This window comes from Halichoerus grypus, chromosome 1, assembly GCF_964656455.1.
Source record: "Halichoerus grypus chromosome 1, mHalGry1.hap1.1, whole genome shotgun sequence".
In the NCBI taxonomy this organism is placed as follows: Eukaryota; Metazoa; Chordata; class Mammalia; order Carnivora; family Phocidae; genus Halichoerus; species Halichoerus grypus.
Genome location: NC_135712.1, coordinates 215,921,310 through 215,941,418, shown reverse-complemented (window position 1 = coordinate 215,941,418; position 20,109 = coordinate 215,921,310). Strand labels below are relative to the sequence as shown.

The 20,109-nt window shown below is 62.3% G+C and overlaps 1 protein-coding gene across 4 annotated transcripts in view; it reads right to left on the bottom strand.

The window, feature by feature from the left end:
- Nucleotides 1-20,109, bottom strand: part of SBNO2 (strawberry notch homolog 2) — a 47,991-nt gene that overhangs the window by 18,105 nt on the left and 9,777 nt on the right. For 2 of the 4 annotated variants that reach the window (XM_078058474.1, XM_036100799.2), the window contains exons 2-4: nucleotides 17,859-18,050; nucleotides 11,759-11,832; nucleotides 11,107-11,218 (exon numbers count right to left, since the gene is read on the bottom strand). In XM_078058474.1, the coding sequence (XP_077914600.1) occupies nucleotides 11,107-11,218; nucleotides 11,759-11,832; nucleotides 17,859-17,978 (306 nt within the window). In that variant the 5' untranslated portion in view covers nucleotides 17,979-18,050. Of the gene's footprint in view, nucleotides 1-2,245; nucleotides 2,407-11,106; nucleotides 11,219-11,758; nucleotides 11,833-17,858; nucleotides 18,051-18,884; nucleotides 18,909-20,109 lie in introns of those variants that run through there. The other 2 variants (XM_036100800.2, XM_036100801.2) reach the window with 2 other exon arrangements.

The window sequence follows — 20,109 nt, the reverse complement described above, 5'->3', positions numbered from 1 at the left end:
CAGGGTCTGTGCAGGAAAGACCACCCTTGGCCAAGTCAGCTGGTGTGAGGCTGGGTGCCTTGACTGGATGCTTCCTGCCACCCGCAAGTACCCTGGTGGCTGACAGCATAAGGGAAGCCAGAGGGGCACCACTCGCTCCTGGCCCCAGGCCGCACCCAGCCTGGACCCACGGGAGCAGACCCCGGCAGGACCCGACAGCCTGGGCAAGTCCGGGCGAGGAGGCAGATTCTGGCTGGCAGGACCGGCTCAGGCAGGCAGTGGCCTGGGAAGGTTTGTAAGTCCACAGCACGGGGACAGAGGCAGGAGGGAAACACCAACCCCAGGGCGGGGAAAGGCGCACCTCGACACTCCTTGGGATGCCCAGCACCCTCATGTGAGAGCCCAGCAGCTCCAAAGGTCAGAGCAGCGATCTACGGGACGGGGGAGGCGCTCAGGGGGCAGTGGGGGCTCTGGCCCTGCGGACCATGAGGCCCGCTCACCATTCTGGGGCAGCTGGTGTCAGAGCTGGGAAGGCTGGGCCACGGAAGCTGGCCACTCGGTCCCTGCGAGGCAACAGGAGCATGGACCCCTGCGGGCTGCCTGGGGTGGGGTCTGGGTACGGGTGGCCAGCTGACTTTGCTAAAATCCCTCTGGAATCACATCTGGGCGTGGCCTTCCCAGAGGGCACCACGCAAGCCTGGTCAGAATGACAAGAGCCCCTGAGCCCGTCAAGCTGGCAGCCCCAAGAGGCCCTGAGGGGTGGGTCTGCTTCCTGAAGATGAAGCACTCACAAGCAGCAGGGTAGGAAGGTGGGGAGGAGCCCTGACCAGGGCCGAAGAAGAGGAATGGCACCTGGCAAAAGGTGGGTGCTCGGGCCCCCCCCGTGGGGGCTGCACACAGTGACCCCTTCCCCCGAGGACGGACGGTGTGGCCCCAGCCAGGACAAGGGCCAGCGTCCGCAGGGAGGAGCCGCGTGGGCAGTGGGGACCCCTGATGGGACGAACGCAGTCTGGGGACGTCCTGCGGGACCCCCGGCCAGCTCTCCTCCGACCGCCCAGGGCATCCACACAAGAACAGGGGACCCAGGGGACCAGCCTGGAGGGGCTGAAGCAGAGTGACAGCCGAAATCCCGTGGTGTCGGGATGGGGTCCCGGGACAGAGCGAGGGTCTCTGGTGAGCAACGAGGTGGCAGCGTCTGCTCGTCAGCACTGACAAAAGCACCACGCTGATGTGACGGGGGGACGGAGGGCCTGGGCATGGGGCCCGGGGGGGACTCTGCGCCGCGTGGTAACTCGGCACACAGAACTGCTCCAAAATCAAAGGTATTTAAAAAGTGGGAGGGTCCTACCCACGCTGGGGATGCCGCCTCCACCAGATTCTTGGGTCAAAGGGAGGCAGGGCCTCACGCGGTCACCAGGGGTCCCTCCCAGCCCCACTCCCGATACGGCGTGGGTGTCAGGATGGGGTGAGAGCTGACCCCTCCCAGGTGGGCTACTCACCATCCACCGGGTCAGGACCTGATGCCCAGCAGCCACCAGCAGATCTCCAAGATGACCCAAACTCAAAATCACCCTCCATGGACACCCCTCCTCAGACCCCAGGCCCCCACCCTACTCCATCAGCCGCAGCCCCTCAGTGGGGAGAGAGTGGGGTGGTCACCCTGACAGTTGCGGGGGACCACGGAGGTCACAGGGTCGCCTGCTGTGGATACTGCCTCTCAGCATTTTGGGGTTCCCTGGGCCAGGTGAAGACCTGGCGGGATCTGGTAGAGCTGCCAAACAGTGCCCTCGACTCCAGCCACAGACCAGGGGGACGGGACAGCATGGCCCTCACTCCAGACCACATTCTGGGTCTCCCTTGGGGGAGCTGCAGCTGCTCAGCACCGCTCGGACCCCAGAAACGCCCTCTGGAGACAGGTTCTGTCCTGCTAGCCCTGGCTAGGGGCTGGATGCCTTCCTGGATCCCTGGGGAGTCCGAGGAGGGACGGAAGGACGGGGGCCATTCCTACCTGGCCACCCGCACTCCTCCAGCTCTGCCCCCGCCACCCCGGAGACTGTCAGGGCCCGGCCGCTGAGCCGCGGGGGGCCGGCCGCCCTCAGGGCAGCCAGCAGGGGCAGCGGGGCGCAGAGGGGAAGGCGCTGCCGCCGTGAGGGGCGCTCCCGGGGCCGTGCTGCGCGCCCCGGTCCCCGCGGCCCTGGCTGGCTGGGAGCTCCCGCGGCAGGGGCCGGCTGCCGGGCGGGCGGGAGCGAGCGGCGCGGAGGGTTACCTTGTTGAGGGCTGCGAAGTGCAGCCAGAACTGCAGCTGGGACATGGCGCGGCCGCGGCGGGTCCCCTGGACGGCGGCGGCAGGCGGCTCCCTCATGACCGCGGCCGCGAGGGCCGCTCTCAGCCCGGCTGCATTTGCATGTTGGTTTAGTCACCGCCAGCGCCTACTTCCCCTAAGGCGGCTGACTTTCAGGAAATGATGGCTGCCTGGGAAGTCAGGGCGATTACTGGCAGAGCGAGAATTCCTGTACTGGGCGTCATCTAGCCACAGACCTCTCCACGGCGCTGGGCCCCCACCCGCCGGCGCGCACCGGCCCTCGCCTCGGTTTCCCCAGACCGGGGTTCTGACCAGCTGGGCCTGGCGGGGACCTGCCAGTGCTGCTCCTGGGGAGCCCAGAGAGTGAGAGCCACAAGCCCCCGTGCCGCGGGGGCAAAGGAAGGCCCGGCCCGCCCCTCAGGCCCCTCCACGCAGCCCCCTGGCGTGCACCGGGGGCCTTCACCAGCTGCCCCCAACCGCCCTAGAGCCTGTCTCAGGGCCTTTCTGAGCTCCCCCAGGGCCTCTGTCATGCTGTGGCCCCAGCTGGGGTGCCGCCCTGCAGGAACCTGAGCCCCCTCCCTGCTCCTTCTGCTGGAACCTTGCCAAGACGTGTGGCTGTCCCTGAAACCCCCCTTCTTTCCTCTCCCTGCCTGCCCCTGCACCTCAGCCCCGCACAGAGGGCAGCAGGGCTGGTCGGCAGGGGAATGCAAAGCCCTCCAGCACCCTGTGAGGTCAGAGACCTTGCACGAGTACCCCGTGGTGTCCTGTCCCATGGGAAACAACAGCTGCGTGGCTAGGCCAGGCTCCCTGCATGTGCTCGGGGTCAGGGACACCTGCGGGGCTCTGGCTGGGTAGGACCCCCGGGGCCGTGTGCCTTGTCAGGGACAGTGAGGGATCACAGGGTCCGATGCAATAAGGCCGCGGTGGCGTTCCTGTCCCGTGTGCACCTCAGGGCCTGCAGGCAGCGCAGCCCCCCGCCTGTCCCCGGCACTCGTGGAAAAGGGGAAGCACCAGCTGCAGTGAGCCGGAGGACGCCCAGCACCGTCGGGCAGCGGGGAAATGCAAACCAGAGCCTGGAGACACCAGGACGGCCCGATTCCAACACCAATGACAAGTGCCGGCGAGGACGTGGAGACCTCAGAACCATCCGCCACGCCGGCGGGGACAGTCACGCAGTTCCTCGAAAAGTTGCACACGGAGTCACCGGACGACCCTGCAATTCCACGGCTGGGTACGCGGCCGAGACACGAAAACGCACGTCACACCAAACCCACAAGTGCACGTCCACAGCGGCCCCACTCACGGCAGCCAAAAGGTGGCGACAACCCCAGTGTCCGTGCGCAGGTGGATGTGGCCCACCCACACGTGGGAGCGTCCCTTGGCCGCGGACAGGAGCCAGGCGCCCTCATGCGTGGCCCCGGGGACGGACCCCGAGCCCACGACGCTCAGGGAAGGAACCAGACACGGAAGGCCACGCGGGGTGTGAGTCCACGTGGGTGACACGTCCAGAACAGGCTCATCCGCGGACGGGAGGGGGGCTCGTGGGGGCCCAGGGGCTGGGGGTGGGGTGACGGCAGATGGGGACGGGGTTTCCCTTGAAGGTGATGGAATGTTCTGGAACTGGATAGAGGTGGTGGTTGCACAACCCTGTGAATTTACCTTAAAAAGGTGGATTTTATTTTTTATAACAGTTTTTATTCACTCATCTTGTTTTGTAAATAGTCTCTACACCCAACATGGGGCTCGAACTCAAGACCCCGATATCAATAGTCACATGCTCTCCTGACTGAGCCAGCCAGGTGCCCCCAAAGCGTGGATTTCAAGACATGTGGATTTTGATTCAGTTTAAAACAATCACTAGGAAGAAAACTAGAAAGGTGCACAAAGTACACACCCGAGTTCTCACGATTAGATTAAATTGCCATAAAGTCTGTCAGGTTTGCAGCACACAGTTCCTGACCTTTGACAATCTGTCCCCCAAATCTCAGCGTCAAGGGTGGCCTTGAGGAGACAGGGAAGCCAGCACCCGCTGGGCACCTGGCCGCCCTGCCCCCCTGGTGGCCACAGGCGGTGGGTTGGCTGTGTGCCTGGATGGAGGTGGACGGGCTGAGTGGGACCCGGGCAGAGGTCCCGGTGGGAGTCAAACTTAGGGACCCAGGCACAAGCATGAGCAGGGCCGCCACCAAGGACATGACTGGCCCCATCCCCGTCTGGCTGCCTCGGAGCTGTAGGGCTGTGTGGCCCAGGGCTGACCCTCTGTCCTGTGGCCAGGCAGGGTGCAGAGGGGTGGGCATGGCCCGGCTGCCCTGTGTTTCCCAAGAACCCCCAGTCTGTTCTTGGGCTTTCCCCTCCTTGCCTCCCCCCCGCCCCGCAGGCCCTCACAGCAAGCCTGTGCACAGGTGGTCTTTGGGTCACCCACTTATGGTGAGGTGGGGGTAGGCACAGGGCAGAGGGTGGCTGGGTACTGCAGGGTCCCCTCAGGCACACCCCACTGCTGGGATGTTCCCATTGAGGGGTGAATTATGTACCCCAAAGAGACACGCTCAAGTCCTGCCCCCCGGGACCTGTGAATGGGACCTTTCTTGGATTCAGGACCTTTGCAGGTACAGTCAGGTCAGGTGAGGCCATACAGGAGGGGGGAGGCCGTGCTGCAGCGACTGCTGTCCTCGGAAGAGGGAAGTCTGGGCCCAGACGCATGGGGACACAGCCACGTGCCACCGAGGCAGGCACTGGGGCGATGCGGCCGCACGCCGAGGGACGCCCGGAGCCTCGGGAGCCGGGAGAGGCAGGAGGGACCGTGCCCTGGAGCCTGCGGAGGGCGCGCGGCCCCGCCACACTTGGATCTAGGGCGCCTGGCCCCGGCACCGTGAGGGCATGTTCTGTGGTTCTACGTCACCCTGTTTGTGGTGCTTTGTGGGGGCTGCCCCAGCTCACACGGCCCCCTAAGAAACGGCTCTGTTAGCCTACTGCTGTGGGGACGACTGATCCTGAGCACCGTGTGGTGTTGCAGTTGGGGAGGGCTGGATCCCGACCCAGGGCTTTCTGCAGGGGCCACTCTCCAAGCACCTGGCTTCCCAGCTCCCCCCGACTTCCTCGCCCCCTGGCTCCTGGGTGTCCCAGCTTCTGTGCAGTGACCCTCTGGAGACACTCATGCTCCCGCTCCCACTGGCCTGTGGCCCTCAGGACAGACCACAGAGCGGGCATTCCTTGGCCGTGGCGCTCAGCATAGAGCACGGAGCTGGGGGTGGGCTCTCGGCTGCGGCTCAGTGTGAACTGGGGGGCTTCCTCAGAGAAGAAACATCTTGCTCGCTCTGCCTGCCAGTGCCAGTAACTACCGGGGGCCTGGGGGGGGTGTGCCCGGACCTCTGATCCCCGCTGCAATCCATTTGCAGAGCAGTTGGTGCTGCCCGCCCCTCCGTGGAGAGCTGCTGAGAGTTTGCAAAGCACTTTTCTGAGCTGTGACCTCATCCTGGCTTCCCAGAAGCCCCAGGCCGGCAGACGGAAAGTGTCCTCGCTGGGTGGATGCAGGACCCACCCGAGATGCCTGGAGGGACTCTCAGGGCGGATGCCTGCCCACTGACTGCATGAGGGGGCCCTCTCCCAGAGTCTGGCCAGGATGTTCAGGGTCCAGGTGGATTTGGGGGGGAGGGGTCAGGGCAGCACCCACTCCCAGGGAACATATGTGCCGGGCAGCAGCGAGGGAGGGCAGAGTGGCCACGCCCACAACCAGGACCCCAGAGATACCAGGGTGGGGAGAATGCAGGGGAGGGCCTGGAGGCACGAGGCCTTGGGAGGGGTAGTCTGCAATGCTGAGTCCTTCACCCCCAGCCTTGACCTCAACATGTCCCCAAATATCCCCCCCAATCAGATTCAGCGAACCTGGAACACAGGTCCACACAAAAGCCTATTGATGGATGTTCACAGCAGCACGATTCGCAATCACCAAAATCCCATTGTGGGAACCACCCAGATGCCCATCAGCTGAAGAGAAGATACACACAGCGTGTCCCCCACACACGGGAGCGTCCTGCGGCCGCGAACAGGAGCCAGGCGCCCACACGCATGGCCCTGGGGATGGACCCCGAGCCCACGACGCTCAGGGAGGGAACCAGACACAGAAGGCCACACGGGGTGTGAGTCCATGTGGGTGACACGTCCAGAACAGGCTCATCCGCGGACGGAAAGGGGGCTCTCGGGGGCAGGGGGCTGGGGGGTGACAGCTGATGGGGACGGGGTTTCCTTTTGGGGTTGATGGAATGTTCTGGGATTACACAGAGGTGATAGTTGCACAGCCCTCCGAATTTGCTAAAAGTCACTGAATTGTGTGATATGCAAATCACATCTTAAATCAAAAGCAAGGAATGAAAGAAAAGCCATGCCCTCACACCTGGGGGTGGGAGACCCCACAGGGGCCCCTCGAGTGCTGGGGCACCAAGGAGAGCCGTAGGGCCTGAGGGGCTCCAAGCCAAGCAGTCAGAGAGGCCCTTCCCTGGGGAAGCAGGGGGGGTGATGGCTGAGGCGGGGTCTCCACGGACTGAGCCTGGGCCATCCCTGATGGCCATGAGGGGGGTACAGAGAGATGGGCACTCCCAGCGGCCTACGCAGAAGTAGTGATCAGCGCAGCACCTGACTGGCCCATCGTGTCACAGACAAATGACCGAGTAAGGGGAGGGCCGGCTCTCCCTGAGGAAGACCTCCAGCTGATCAACAGAGGGGCAGGGACAGCAATGTCTGCTAAACAGACACGTGGTGATGGTCACTGCAGGCCACATCCCCCAGTGCATGAGGAAATCTATCCCCGTCCCCACCACAAGGGACCAGGGTCCTGGACAGCCTCGACGCACCCCTCCCCGGGGGAGAGGGGAACGTAGCAGCAACCTGACCGTGGACGGGGGAGGGACCCGGCGCTGCCACCCCAACCAGGGCTCAAGGTCAGCACGGTGGGGGGGGGTGCAGGCATGCAGGGGACGCCCGATGAGGATGCAGCGTCCCACCTGTGGGACTCCTGCCAGGAACACAGAAGCCCTTGGAAGCGCGAGGGCCCCAGGCCAGTCTGCTCTGGGGGCAGCTCCCTACAGGGACCTCCGTGCCCACGGGCACTCTGCTCTGCCCGTGAGTGTTGTGCTCCGGGGCAGCTCCCTACAGGGGCCTCCGTGCCCCAGCCCGGGCACTCTGGTCTGCCCACGAGTGTTGTGCCAGGGTTACTGACTGCATCATGGTGATGGACCACGGCTCTATCAGACGACAACGTGCCAGGAAACCGGGTCAGTGACTGACAGTGTTTGAGGAGAGCTGGTACTGTTTTTGCAACCTCCCTATAGACCTGAAGGACCGCAAAACTCATTTCGTCACAAATTCACACATACAGAAAAGAGTATCAGGCCTGAAGTTTTTAGATAGCCCCTTGGTGCCTGTGCCCTTGCACCCTGGAACTGGGTCCCTGGGTTCTGGGCCGCTGCAGTGGGGTCCAGGTGTGACCACCAGGACCACCCGGGGGGCAGAGCGGCCTCAGAGTGAGGATTAGCTGTGACCTGCATTCCTGAGAGCAGCGTCCCACAGGATGTAGGCCCCACCCGGGTAGCTATAAAACAGGAACCCCAGGGCGCCCCGCTGGCTCGTTAGTAGAGCATGTGACTTGATCTCAGGGTCGTGAGTTCAAGCCCCACTTTGGGCGTAGAGTTTAGTTAAAAATAAAATTAAAATTAAAACATAAACAAAAAACAAAAAACAAAAAAACCTGGGGACCCCATACAGAGGCATGGTCTACCTGCCACCAGTGGTCCCGGGTCTGGGTTGGCTCCTGTGGGGGAACCGAGGGAGGGACCCAGTCCCCCTAGTGTTTAGTGACTCAGCCCTAGTCACAACATGAGGAAAAAAGTCCCTCAGACAGCAAAGCTGGAGCCAAGACCAGGCACAGGCCTGGGAACCGAGTCCAGATGCCCTCCCGGGAGAGATGGGGGAGGGATGCTGACCCCAAGGAACTGCTCTGTGCCCCAAAGGAAACTGGAGAGAAGCCTTCTTTTGCAGGCAAAAAGAGTCACACCACTCATCTCCTTTGTCTTTTTGCTTTGGCTGCCAGGAAACTCAGGGCACAGGTTTAGTCAGCAAGAGGTATATTAAGGCCTGTAGGTTTATGGCCACTCCTGGCTACAGCCCAGCCCCAGTGCCTTCTGATTTATAGCACAGTGGGGAACATTTCTAGAATGTGCCACGGGCCACATGGGGGCTTCACATGGTGCATCGGTCTCCTCTTGCCACCATAATAAGCTATCACAAACCTCACAGCTTAAAACAGCACATGTTTATTACCTTATGGTCCTGGAAAGCAGAAGTCCAAAACGGAGAGCTACGTTCCTCCAGGACCCCGGGAGACCCAGCTCTGGCCTCTTCCTGGCCCGCGGCCCCCCCCATCCTCACCGCCAGCAGCCTGGGGTCTGCCCATCTCTGGGACCCCACCCTTTGCCTCCCCCTCGTGAGGGCCTCGTGAGGACGCCGGGCCCCCTGGGAACCCAGGGTCACCCCCTCCTCGGGGGCCCTGACAAGGTCCCCTCTGCCACGTGAGGGGACACGTCCCAGGTCCCAGGACCAGGACGGGGATGTATTCGAGGCTATCACTTTGCTGGTCATGGTGGTGATGTCATTTGGTCAATCAGGAGCAGAGGGTGTGTGTGTGGTGGGTCCACCGGCTGAGGCCCAGCTTGGTCTGGCCCCCTTCCTGGCGTGGCCCGCAGGCCCGGGGGTCACGAGGGAGGTGGAGGCGGCTAACGGGGCCTCAAGACCCTTCACCCGGAACTGAACTCTGGTCTCACGTCTGTCTAATCCCACACTTAGCACCGGGGTGAGATTTTGTTTGAAGAAGGTTCCGCTGCTTTAGAAGAAAGATCTGGGTCCAAGTCGCCCCCCAGCAGAGTAGGCCGCTGCCGTGTTCGGCAGGAGCTCAGTAAATGTCTGTGGGCTGGACGCGGCCGAGCTCGACCATGGAGCAAAAACCGGCAGTTGCCCCCACACGCAGTGAGACATGGACGCCGCGGCCCCAAGGGTGGGTTGAAGGAACCGTGCTGGTTCTGGGCAGCACAAGCCGAATGCAGGAAAGAGAGCCAGGGGAGTGGGGACGGGTGGGCGGCCCCCGGGGGCTGGGGCTTCCGCGCCCACGAGCCTCAGCTTCCTTGCCTGGAGAGCAGGTGACGCCCCAGGGGGAGACGGCATCAGAAGATGCCGAGTCTGGACATGGAGCTGTGTCTGGGACCCGTGCAGAGGAACTCGATCGGAGCTCAGAGCCGGCACGGCAGGCTCAGGGAGGCTCTCGGGCCGTGGACCATCGGCCACACACCCTGTCATGGAGACCAGGTGCTCCCCAGGCCGGGCGACAGCAGGTGCCAAACCAGAGTGAGCAGCGTGTCCTTGTGCGTCGGCAGCTGGCGGGGGAACCCCAGCACGCCCAGAAAGGCTGGAGGGACCTCCCATCCCTCTCCCACTGACAACTCCCCCTGGGAGAACTGGGGGCCAGCTGAGCCCGCTGAGCTCCCATGTCCTCCAGGCCCAGCCAAGCCGCTTCCTGGGGGGCCACCACAGGGTCCAAGATGGAGAGGGAGGGCTTGAACCACAGATACGCATGCTCCCGTGGTCCTGCGGGCAGACATGCCAGGTGAAGGCATCTCGGGCTGCGCTCCCCAGCAGGCTGCAGGGGAAGGCCCTTCCTGCCCCTCACGGCTCCCGGCATCCCTCTCTGCCGCTGCTGTCCTGGGCTTTCCCCTCTGTGTCCTCCGTCTCTTACAAGGACCCGCTGGGTTTAGGGCCATCCTGCTCCACGATCACTTCATCCCCAGCTTTAATTAAGTGACCTGCAAAGACCCTGTTTCCAAAGAAGGTCCTGTTCTTGGTAGACTTGTTTCCAGGCCCCTGCCCGGCGCTGCATGGACACTGGCCGGGCTCCCTGAGGAGGGAGCCGGTCTGAACTGACCTTGCCTGGGTCCAGCGGATTCTGGCTGGTGGGTCTGAGCCGCATCCTCCCGGACCGCCACCCGGCAGGCCCCACAAGCCCCCGAGCCCCTGGGGCCGTCCAAGCTGGATAGTTCCCAGACTGTGTGCTGGGGTAGCCCAGCCGCGGCGGAACCACTGGCGCCAAGGACTGCACGTTTCTGAGGGAAACAGCGCTGCTAGGCTGCTGCCGGCCCCAGCCTCAGGTCCCACCCGGGCTCCTTCCCACAAACCATCTCTTTGGGGCGCCTGGTTTTCCGGGCCTGCCGTGAGATGCGTGCCATCAGACACTTGCCGGAGAGGGTCCACCCGATTCCTCCCCAAAATGAAACCGCACGTATCTCTTTCTTTGGTTTGGGTGGGTTACACTCTTCAAACGGCCGCTGTTTGGGGACATAAACGCCAACGACGGGGTTTGTACCCGACGGAACATGGCTCTGGCCAGGGGCACGGGGAACACGGCGGACCCTCGCTGACATGCTAAAGCGCCCAGACAGAGCAAGCACGGGGGCCTGTGCCCAGGAGAGGAAGGCGCTACAGTGTGGGTAGAGTGAACCCGGCACTCCAAGATGCTGCCCCGCAACCCGGGCCTGGGGCGGGAGCGGCAAGCTGACGGGGATGCGGCCTCCTGCCCAGCTCGCAAGCTGAGGGGGAAGCTGCCGTGACAGACCCGCGCGGGCAAGGCTGCGATCTGGGAGCTCTCGGGCCGGGTGGGGGCCAAGGGGGCATCAGCTCTTCCCAGGTACAAGCCACGGCTCCCTGGGAGCCTGGCCAAGGCTGCCAGTGAGAGGCAGGGGCCCCCTGGCCCACGTGGGGATGGAAGGGTGACCGTGGCTCAAGGTCCCTACCTGAGGAAAGTCGCCCGTCTTTGGCAGGAAGCTAGGGGTGGTGGTGGAGGGTCCGTAGCTGGTGTCCGTGCAGGGCTGGCTGGCAATGAAGGAGGTGGAGCTCATGAACTGGCTGCAGGGAGACCGGGGAGAGGGCGGCCGTCAGGACAGGAGTGCGAGCCAGCCACCTGAGGATGAGCTCCGGCATCCAGGAAACCCAGCTCAGTGGAGAGGCCCGCGTGCCCGCCTCCCACAACTGCCCTGCAGACACCATGCGCTGCCGTGCCCCCTCCGCAGGCCATTCCTTGGCCTGGCTCTTGGCCTGCTCCACCCCCACCCCCCCAGCAGGCTCCTACTTACTCTTCAAAACCCTGCTTGCTGTTGCCCTCTGCAGGAAAGTGCCCTCAGAGTTCTCACCCCCCACCCGGAGGGCACCCACAGAGCCCTTTGCCCTTTCCCTGGCGGGCTCTCTCTCAGATGGACCACAGCTGGTCAGTCTCAGCTGCCTCCCTGTGGCCAGGGCCCGGCCCACAACCCCCTGAGCAGCATGCTGAAGCCCTCTGCGGGCTGCAAGCTCTACTTTTGTTCCTGCAATGACTGCAGAACCTTGAGAGCCCTGGAGGGCACCGTGGCCACCGGGCGGGCTCAGACCCCGGAGGCCAGACGGACTTACTGGCTTTCACTGGAGAAGGCTGGGTACGGCGTGGGCGAGAAGGTACTCCACCATGGGTAGTGCAGCACGGCGTTCTGAAACAGAGCGAGAGGGTCAGGGGCGCACAGCGGGGCGGGGCGCGGGCAGCGAGGAGGAGTGAGGCCTCTGCGGCCGCTGCCGGGGTACAAACTGCACTCTGTGGTCTCCCAGCCGGGTGGCCTGGGAGCGACTGCACAGCTCCGTGCCTCAGTCTGCCCATCGGCACAGGAGAGCCCACCGAGGGGACCACAGTGAAGGTGGAAGAACCCATCCGTACATGTGAAGGGCTCGGGCCAGGGCCGGGCTTGCCGAGAGGCTCAGGTGCCACCATACACCCATCTGCGGGCAGGCGGGACGGGGGGGCGGCCATGACCCACCTCCAGACCAGGAGCGCCCCCAGCATCTCTGGAGGGCCTGGGGAACCCAGACTGCTGGCCCACCCAAGGGTCTGACCTGGGAACCCGCATTCCACACAGGACCCAGGTGTGCTGGAGGGCCGGGGACCCTGCCTGGAGCTCCCCCCGACCCACCCCCCCACTTCCAGAAAGTAGACGGTGGGACTGGGGCACCTCCTGGTCCAGGCCCAAGGGAGGTCCGTGTGGCCAAGAGGACTTCTCAGAGGGGCTCCCAGCACCACGGACCAGCCCCTCCCAGGGGGATGACAGCCTGGCCTGCTCAGAACTCCCTCAGGCCAAGCCGGCTTGGCCCAAGAGTGCAGCACAGGCAGGGGTTCTGGGGAGCCCGCTTTGAGAAACATCAACGGGGGCTGGAGGGGTGAGCCTGAGGTCAGCGGGGGCTTGGGGGGCCCTGCACTGGGCTTTGACAGCACCAGCTTGGGGGTGTGGGACGGTGGACACTCGCGCCCCCCGCACGACAGGCTTGTCCCACCCTGATGCACAGGCCTGCCGAGTGGGGTCTCTTCCCCTAACCCACACCATGGCCATGTGGGAACACGTCAGGGAGGCCACCGCTGGGGAGGGGCCTGGTGGCCGCAGTCACCGCCCCCACCCGTCCTAGCTGGCTCTGGCAGGGGGAAGAGCAGCCCTCCCGCTGGTCCACCAAAGTCCCGCTCCTCCGTAAGGCCGCCAGAAGCACGTCCCCAGCCACAGCCCCCTCCCTCCCCGCAGGACTCGCCAACGGAGGGCTGGAACCAGCCCAGGTGGCTGGAGAGACCAGGTGCCCTTCTCTGGCCCTGTGTCTGGGGTCTCCGGCCCTGACTTCCCATCACTGCGCGCCCCCCACCCCGACCCTGCAGGGCTGTCGGGCCCCAGAGCACCGGAGCGGAGAGAGGAGAGGGAGAGACGCGCAGTGAAGGGGTCCCACCTGCTGTCCCAGTGTTGGCACAGGCTGCCAAATAACGATATGAGAACAGCGGGGAGAGCAACACAGGGCCCTCCTGGCATGAAGGCTTGGTGGCATGTCACTTATGGGCAGTAACTGTGGAAGCCTCCAGAAGGCCCCCACTCCAGGGGAGCAGGGTGAGGTCAGCCCAGGGCCCTGGTCTGGTGTCAATTCTCCTCTCCAGCCCCATGCAAGAAGAGGAACCCAGGGGCGCCCGGCCGGCTCAGTCCGTGGAGCCTGAGACTCTTGGTCTCAGGGTTGTAGCTTCAAGCCCCATGTCGGGTATGCAGATGACTTAAAAATAAAATCTTTAAAAAGGAAAGGAGAGAACTCCAACGCGAGAGAGGAGCGTAAGCTTCCCAGGGCCACAGGCCCTCCCAGGATAGCTCATGCACTAGTATAAGCCTGGCACCGTGGGCACTCTGGGCACCCAGCAGGCAGAGCCAGCCTCGAGGGGGCTTCCAGGCTGGCGAGGCCACTGTGGGGGCGGTCGCACTCACCCCACCTTTCCTGCTCTGCCCAGAGCCCCGGGTCTGCCAGGACCGCAGACCTCACCCGGGAAGCCAGATGGTGGGAGGTCACTGTGCTTCTGTCTACCCAGCGCCCGCACCCCCATCTCCTCCCCCAGTGCGGGGCTCTGCCAGGCTGCCAATCAAGGCCGCCCCAGTCCTACTCCAAGGGGTGCCACCACCCGGCCAATCAGAGCCTTCCTCGGGATTTTCCACATACACAGAGGTGTGTCTCTGCCTTTTGAGGGCAGGCCCCTGGGACGGGATTGATCTAGAGATGGGCGCCTGACCCCGACCAGCCAATGCAAGCCTGCCTGGGGATTTTCCAGGCGGAGACAGAGAAGCAGGCTTCTCCTGGGGAGACACATGCCCTGGGACCTATAAGCCGATGTAGGAAGATAACACTTTTGCTAGGGCAGCAGATAGAACAGGGCAGCCAGATAAAATACAGGGTTTCTAATGAAACTGGAATTTCTGATAAACAGCAAACAATTTTTAGGGGCGCCTGGCTGGCTCAGTGAGTTAAGCGGCCGACTTGATTTCGGCTTAGGTCATGATTTCGGGGTCCTGGGATCGAGCCCTGTGTCAGGATCCATGCTCAGCAGGGCGTCTGCTGGAGATTCTCTCTCTCCCTCCCCCTCTGCCCTTCGCACTCTCTCTCTCAATAAATAAATAAGATCTTAAAAAAAAAATACAGCAAACAATTTTTAGTGCATGAATTGCATGGGACACACACACTAAAATATCATTTGTGGGTTTTTTTATTTTTTTATTTTTTTTAAGATTTATTTATTTGAGAGAGAGAGAGCATGAGAGGGGGAGAGTCAGAGGGAGAAGCAGACCCCCCGCTGAGCAGGGAGCCGGATGCGGGACTCGATCCCAGGACTCCAGGATCATGACCTGAGCTAAAGGCAGTCGCTTAACCAACTGAGCCACCCAGGCGCCCTATTTTTTTTTATTTTTTTAGAAAGATTTCATTTATTTATTTGACAGAGAGAGAGACAGCGAGAGAGGGAACACAAGCAGGGGGAGTGGGGGAGGGAGAAGCAGACTTCCTGCAGAGCAGGGAGCCTGAAGCGGGGCTCGATCCCAGGACCCTGGGATCACGACCTGAGCCAAAGGCAGACGTTTAACCGACTGAACCACCCAGGTGCCTCTAAAATATCATTTGTGTTTATGTGAAACTTAAGTTTCATTAAATGCCTGCATTTTTATTTGCTAAATCAGGCCATCCTTAGTGACAGTGGGAGTCCTGGGGGCAGGTCTCCTCCTCCCGAGCCTGGTTCAGCCCAGCCAGGATGGAGGGGAGGGGAGCAGTATGGGGCGTCCTGGCCACACAGACAGGCCGTGCACAATCCAGTGTCAGCATGGGCTGGACCCGGTTGGCCTGGCCGGGGGTGCCCTCGCAGCTGGAGGCCTGCGGGGACGGGCTCAGCTCACACCCGGAGGGGTGGCCCAGCCTCAGGGAGCACCATGGAGAGCGCTCTGCCGAGTTCTGACGGCCGAGGAGGCTCCGGGCCAAAGTCCTCCGGGCTCCGAGAGGCGCCTCCCTCACCTCAGGTCCACATCGCGGCCCCAGTGGGCCCCTCCACGCCAGCTTCTGAGCATATCTGGTCCCACGGGCCCTCCAGGGAGCGCTGGCATCCCAGTCATCCACACGGGCCACCCTGAAGGGGGCGTGGCAGGAGCACGTCCCCTGCGGGACAGCCCTGTCCTCTGCAGCCCTACCCGGGACTCCTTCAGACCCAGGAATTCTGATTCAGAAGGACACCCCCGGCCTAATCCGTGAAGGGGGGAAACACAGCGATGCTATTTATAGTGGCAGAAAACTGGAATCACCCCAAAAGCCCAACAGTAGGGAAACAATTAGGCAAATTATGGGATGCTGACAAGAAGGAATCCTGCAGCATTATTGGGAATGGCAAGCGCATGCCCTGAGACTACAGAACAGGGTGAAATCGAGCCCCCGGAACACACACACACCTAGCGCCATGGGCCAGAGGGCACACGGGGAACAGGAAGGCATCGGCCATGATGGCGCGGACAGAAGTTCAGAGGGAGGCGGGGGGACATGGAGGGTCAGAGGACGTGTGGACACAGCTCCAACAGGAAGGGGAGAGAGAGAGAGAGAGAGGAGGCGCACAGCGGCGTCTGGGGCCCTGGCCAGAGGCGCTGGACACCAGCCAAGGCTTGGACATGGACTCTTCAGGCGTAACTCACGTAACTTTGTATTCCGTGCCTATTACGTTGGGTTACCAGCGGGCACACCTGGACAAAGAGTGAATTCTGGGTCCACACACACCCAACTGCTTTCCAACGCTCCGATTACGGACCTGCGACGCCTCCTGATGGTTCTGGGCATTTGACCCTGAGCGGCGCCTGACCCCACTTCCTGGCCCCTCTGAAACCCAAGCTTGATTCTCGCTCTCTCCTGCCGCCTGGCCTCCTCCCAGCCCCAAGCCAGCAGGACCGAGGGGAAGGAAGAAGCTGATGCTTCCCTGAAGGAGGGCCCCATGGCAGCCCCAGCCACGTGTACCCCCACTACTGGGCCCTGACACCCCTCCTTCCCCACTCCTGGCAGCTCAAGTCTCCCTACTGAGAAACAGTTTGCTCTTCTCCAGCAGGAAGAACCCCGGCTCTGCCCCAGGAAAGGCAGGCTCCAGGCCTGACTTGCTGCAGAATTCTGGACCCTCCGTACACTCTGCCATGAGCAGGCTGGGCTGGAACCTATGTGGCTTTATTACTTAGGATACTTTATCACAGTCGTCAAAACTCAGCAGCAACCAAGATGCCCTTCGTAGGCAAGTGGATAAATGCGCCGGGCTCCACCCAGACAAGGGAATATTATCCAGCCCTGAACATGAGCCATCGAGCCAGGCAGAGACACGGAGGAACCTCAGCAGCACATCCCTGGGTGAGAGCAGCCGGGGTGAGAAGGCCGCACACCGTGTGGTTCCGGGTCTAGGACGTTCTGGAAACCGCAGAACCGCGGAGGTGGAACGAGGATCTGCGGTGGCCGGGGTGGGGGAGGGTGATTGGGCAGAGCATGGAGGGTCGGCAGGGCCAGGAACTGCTCTGTGCCACGCTGTGATGGTGGATCGCTGTCTGTGACATTCGTCCAAACCCACAGGGTGTGCGGCACCGACAGTGAGCCCTGGTGTCACCTGCGGCCTGTCGTTCATAATGTCCTAATACTGGCCCGTCAGTTGTAACAACTTAGCATGATCATTAATGCAAAATGTTGGGGCGCCTGGTGGCTCAGTCGTTAAGCATCTGCCTTCGGCTCAGGTCGTGGTCCCAGAGTCCTGGGATCGAGCCCCGCGTCGGGCTCCCTGCTCAGCGGAAAGCCTGCTTCTCCCTCTCCCACTCCCCCTGCTTGTGTTCCCTCTCTCGCTGTCTCTCTCTGTCAAATAAATAAATAAAATCTTTAAAAAAATAAAAATAAAAAAATGCAAAATGTTAACAATGGGGAAAGGGGGGTATGTGAAAACTTTGTGTTCCATTTTCCTATAAATCTAAAACTACTTAAGACATAAACTTTGGGGGGGCGCCTGGGTGGCTCAGTCATTAGGCGTATGCCTTTGGTTCAGGTCGTGATCCCAGGGTCCTGGGATCGAGCCCCGCATTGGGCTCCCTGCTCCGCGGGAAGCCTGCTTCTTCCTCCCCCGCTCCCCCTGCTTGTGTTCCCTCTCTTGCTGTGTCTCTCACTATCAAATAAATAAAATCTTAAAACAAAAAAAAAGACATAAACTTTGGAGGCGCCTGGGTGGCTTGGTCGGTTAAGCGTCCAACTCTTGATTTCGGCTCAGGTCGTGACCTCAGGGTCATGGGATTGAGCCCCATGCTCAGCAGGGAGTCTGCCTGAGATTCTCTCTTCCTCTCCCTCTGCCCCTCCCCCCCAAATAAATAAATAAATCTTAAAAGACGTAAAGTCTGTTAAATTGAAAATAAAAAACCTTGAAATAAAATAAATGTCATGGAGATCCCAGCCCTTGTCCTGCAGGTGAAGACAGCAGCGAGGCATGAGCGTCTCCCTGAGGGCCAGTCATGACCTTGGCAAAACCAACTGGTGGCTCATGTTCGTGAAACTTGGTGGCAGCTGGGCACCCCCTAAGGGCCTGCAAAGCTGGGGGCTGGGACATCCGCTCGAGGCCCTGGAAGGGGAGGCCGCAGCCGCATCCGCAAGGGCAGCATCCCATCCCAAGGCCGACCCTGGAGTGGCCAGCACTCACCTGGACACTGGACCCGCACAGCGGGGTCTGCAGGGGGGGTGGGCTGTATAGGATGCTGCCCGCTGGTGGGGGCTCATGCTGAGGAAACTCCCCGTCCATGGCGGGCCCCACTGCCAGCATCGGGTGGCTCCACGACCCAGGCCACGGGGGCGTCTATCTGGGCTTCTTGCTCCTCGGTGGCGGCATCATGATCTGGGGAGAGACGCGGCACATCCCGAGGTCACCCTGTGAGCCCCGACAGGAGAGGGCACACCCCCAGGGACAAGGGACAAGGGCGAGTGGGCTGAGGCCAGGCCTGCACAGAGCGGGGTAGGGTCAGGGCAGCAGGCTGCACATTCAGGAGGGAGGGTGGGAGCTGAGGCCCCCCTAACATTGCAGTGTTACGGGGCACCCCTCTCGGCTCCAGCCTCTTCCCAGGGGCTGTGCTAGGGTGGAAGGGGGCCTCTGTCTCAAGTGCAGCCTGAGCAAGCTTGCGCAGCCTCTCGGCCTGGGCTCAGCCCTCACGCGCCAAGCACCTAGGAGGCCCCAACCCTTGCCTGACAGCCCCTCCTGGGGACACTGGGACTGGACATCTGACCACAGGTCCCACCCAGGCAGCAAGTGCCACGCAGTGGGGCTCCTGGCCACAAGGAGCAGTGCCCGGGGCAGAACGAAGACGAGCTTCGGGGACAGACCTCCAGGATGGCGGCAGCCCTTCCAGGGTGGCTGGGCCGCTCCACATTCCCCCCTGCTGTCCACATGACCATCTCAGGCTGCCTGGCCCACCAAATAACAAATAACTCAGGTCCTGGGGGGCTGCTCCTGCCACCCACGAAGAGAGCCACAGGCCCTGGTGTGAGCAGCGGAGCCTCAGCCGATCCCAAGGCCTGGCTTTGTGAGGCTGGGAGGCCAAATCCAACCCGGCAAGCACCTCCAAGCTGAGGGCCGACCCTGTCCCTCTGCAGCCAGACTAGGCTCACAGGAAGGTCTCTGGGGGCAGTCGGGGCCAAGCTGAGCCAGGAAGGGGTAAAGACACAGCATCCCCACCGAGAATGTCCCTGTTCTCGAAGGCAGGCAGAGCAGGCCCGGAAAATGCCACAGGGGCTGAGAACAGATGCACAGGATTTCCCACACGATTTCCATCTGCCCCGTGGCCTGTGCCCTAGGCTCCCCTGGGCCCCGCCCACGGCCGCTGGGAGCCCAGACCCAGGCTGGCCCGCGGGCTCCTCAGGCAGGTCGTGGCCGAGGACGTTAATCACCAAGGGAGGCAGGAAGGGGAGGCAGCTGCCGCTCCCGGCCAAGCCCTGGATGAAGAAATCCTCGGGACTTCCAGTAACCACTGTCCGCACGCGGGCAGCTTATGCAATCCCTCAGGGGGCGGGGAGGGGCTGCCTTTACCCCGAGCTCCTGGCCAGAAAAGGGGCCCACAGGCCTGAGCTCCAGCAGAGGGATGCGTCTGGGCCCTGAAGCCTTGCTGCTGCCCTCCTCGGCTGTGCGGGCTCACGGGCTCACACCTGTTGCCGGGACGGCACCTCCCCTGGCCTCGGTGGCCCTGGCCTGCCCCTGCCCGTGCCCTCCAGGCTCCTGCAGGCCGGGGCCAGTGGGACACAGCCTTAGAAGCCGAGAGTGGAAAATCCTGAGGTCTTCCTCGATAAACACACGGCTAATAGGTGATTGAGGGTCTCGGCCATTCCTTTTAAAGATTCTGGGGTCACGCAGATGGGGTCAAAACCCAGCTCAGCCTAACAACTGATCATTGTCCAACAACTCAGGGGCACCTTAGCTTCTCTGAACCCCAGTTTTGCTCATCAGGAGAAATGGGTTATTTGGAGGTCCATGGGCAAGGCTGGTCAGGCACTCGGCAGAGCCCAAGGCTTCTACAATCCAGTGGCCACTTAAGTGACCACTGCCTTCACGGAGGCCCCAGAAATCTCCTGGATTTGGGGGCTCCCCCCAAGGGGGCTCTGCTCCCAACACCTGGAGAGATGAAAACACTTGTCCACACAAAACCTGTCCACACATGTCCACACCGGCAGGAGTCGTAATAGCCAGAGAACAGCCAGCATCCATCAGTGGGTGAGAGGATAAACACAACGTGGTCTGTCTACACACGGGCATGTGATCGGCCGCGAGCAGGAGCCAGGCGCCCACACGCATGGCCCCGGGGACGGACCCCGAGCCCACGACGCTCAGGGAGGGAACCAGACACGGAAGGCCACACGGGGTGTGAGTCCACGTGGGTGACACATCCAGAACAGGCTCATCCACGGAC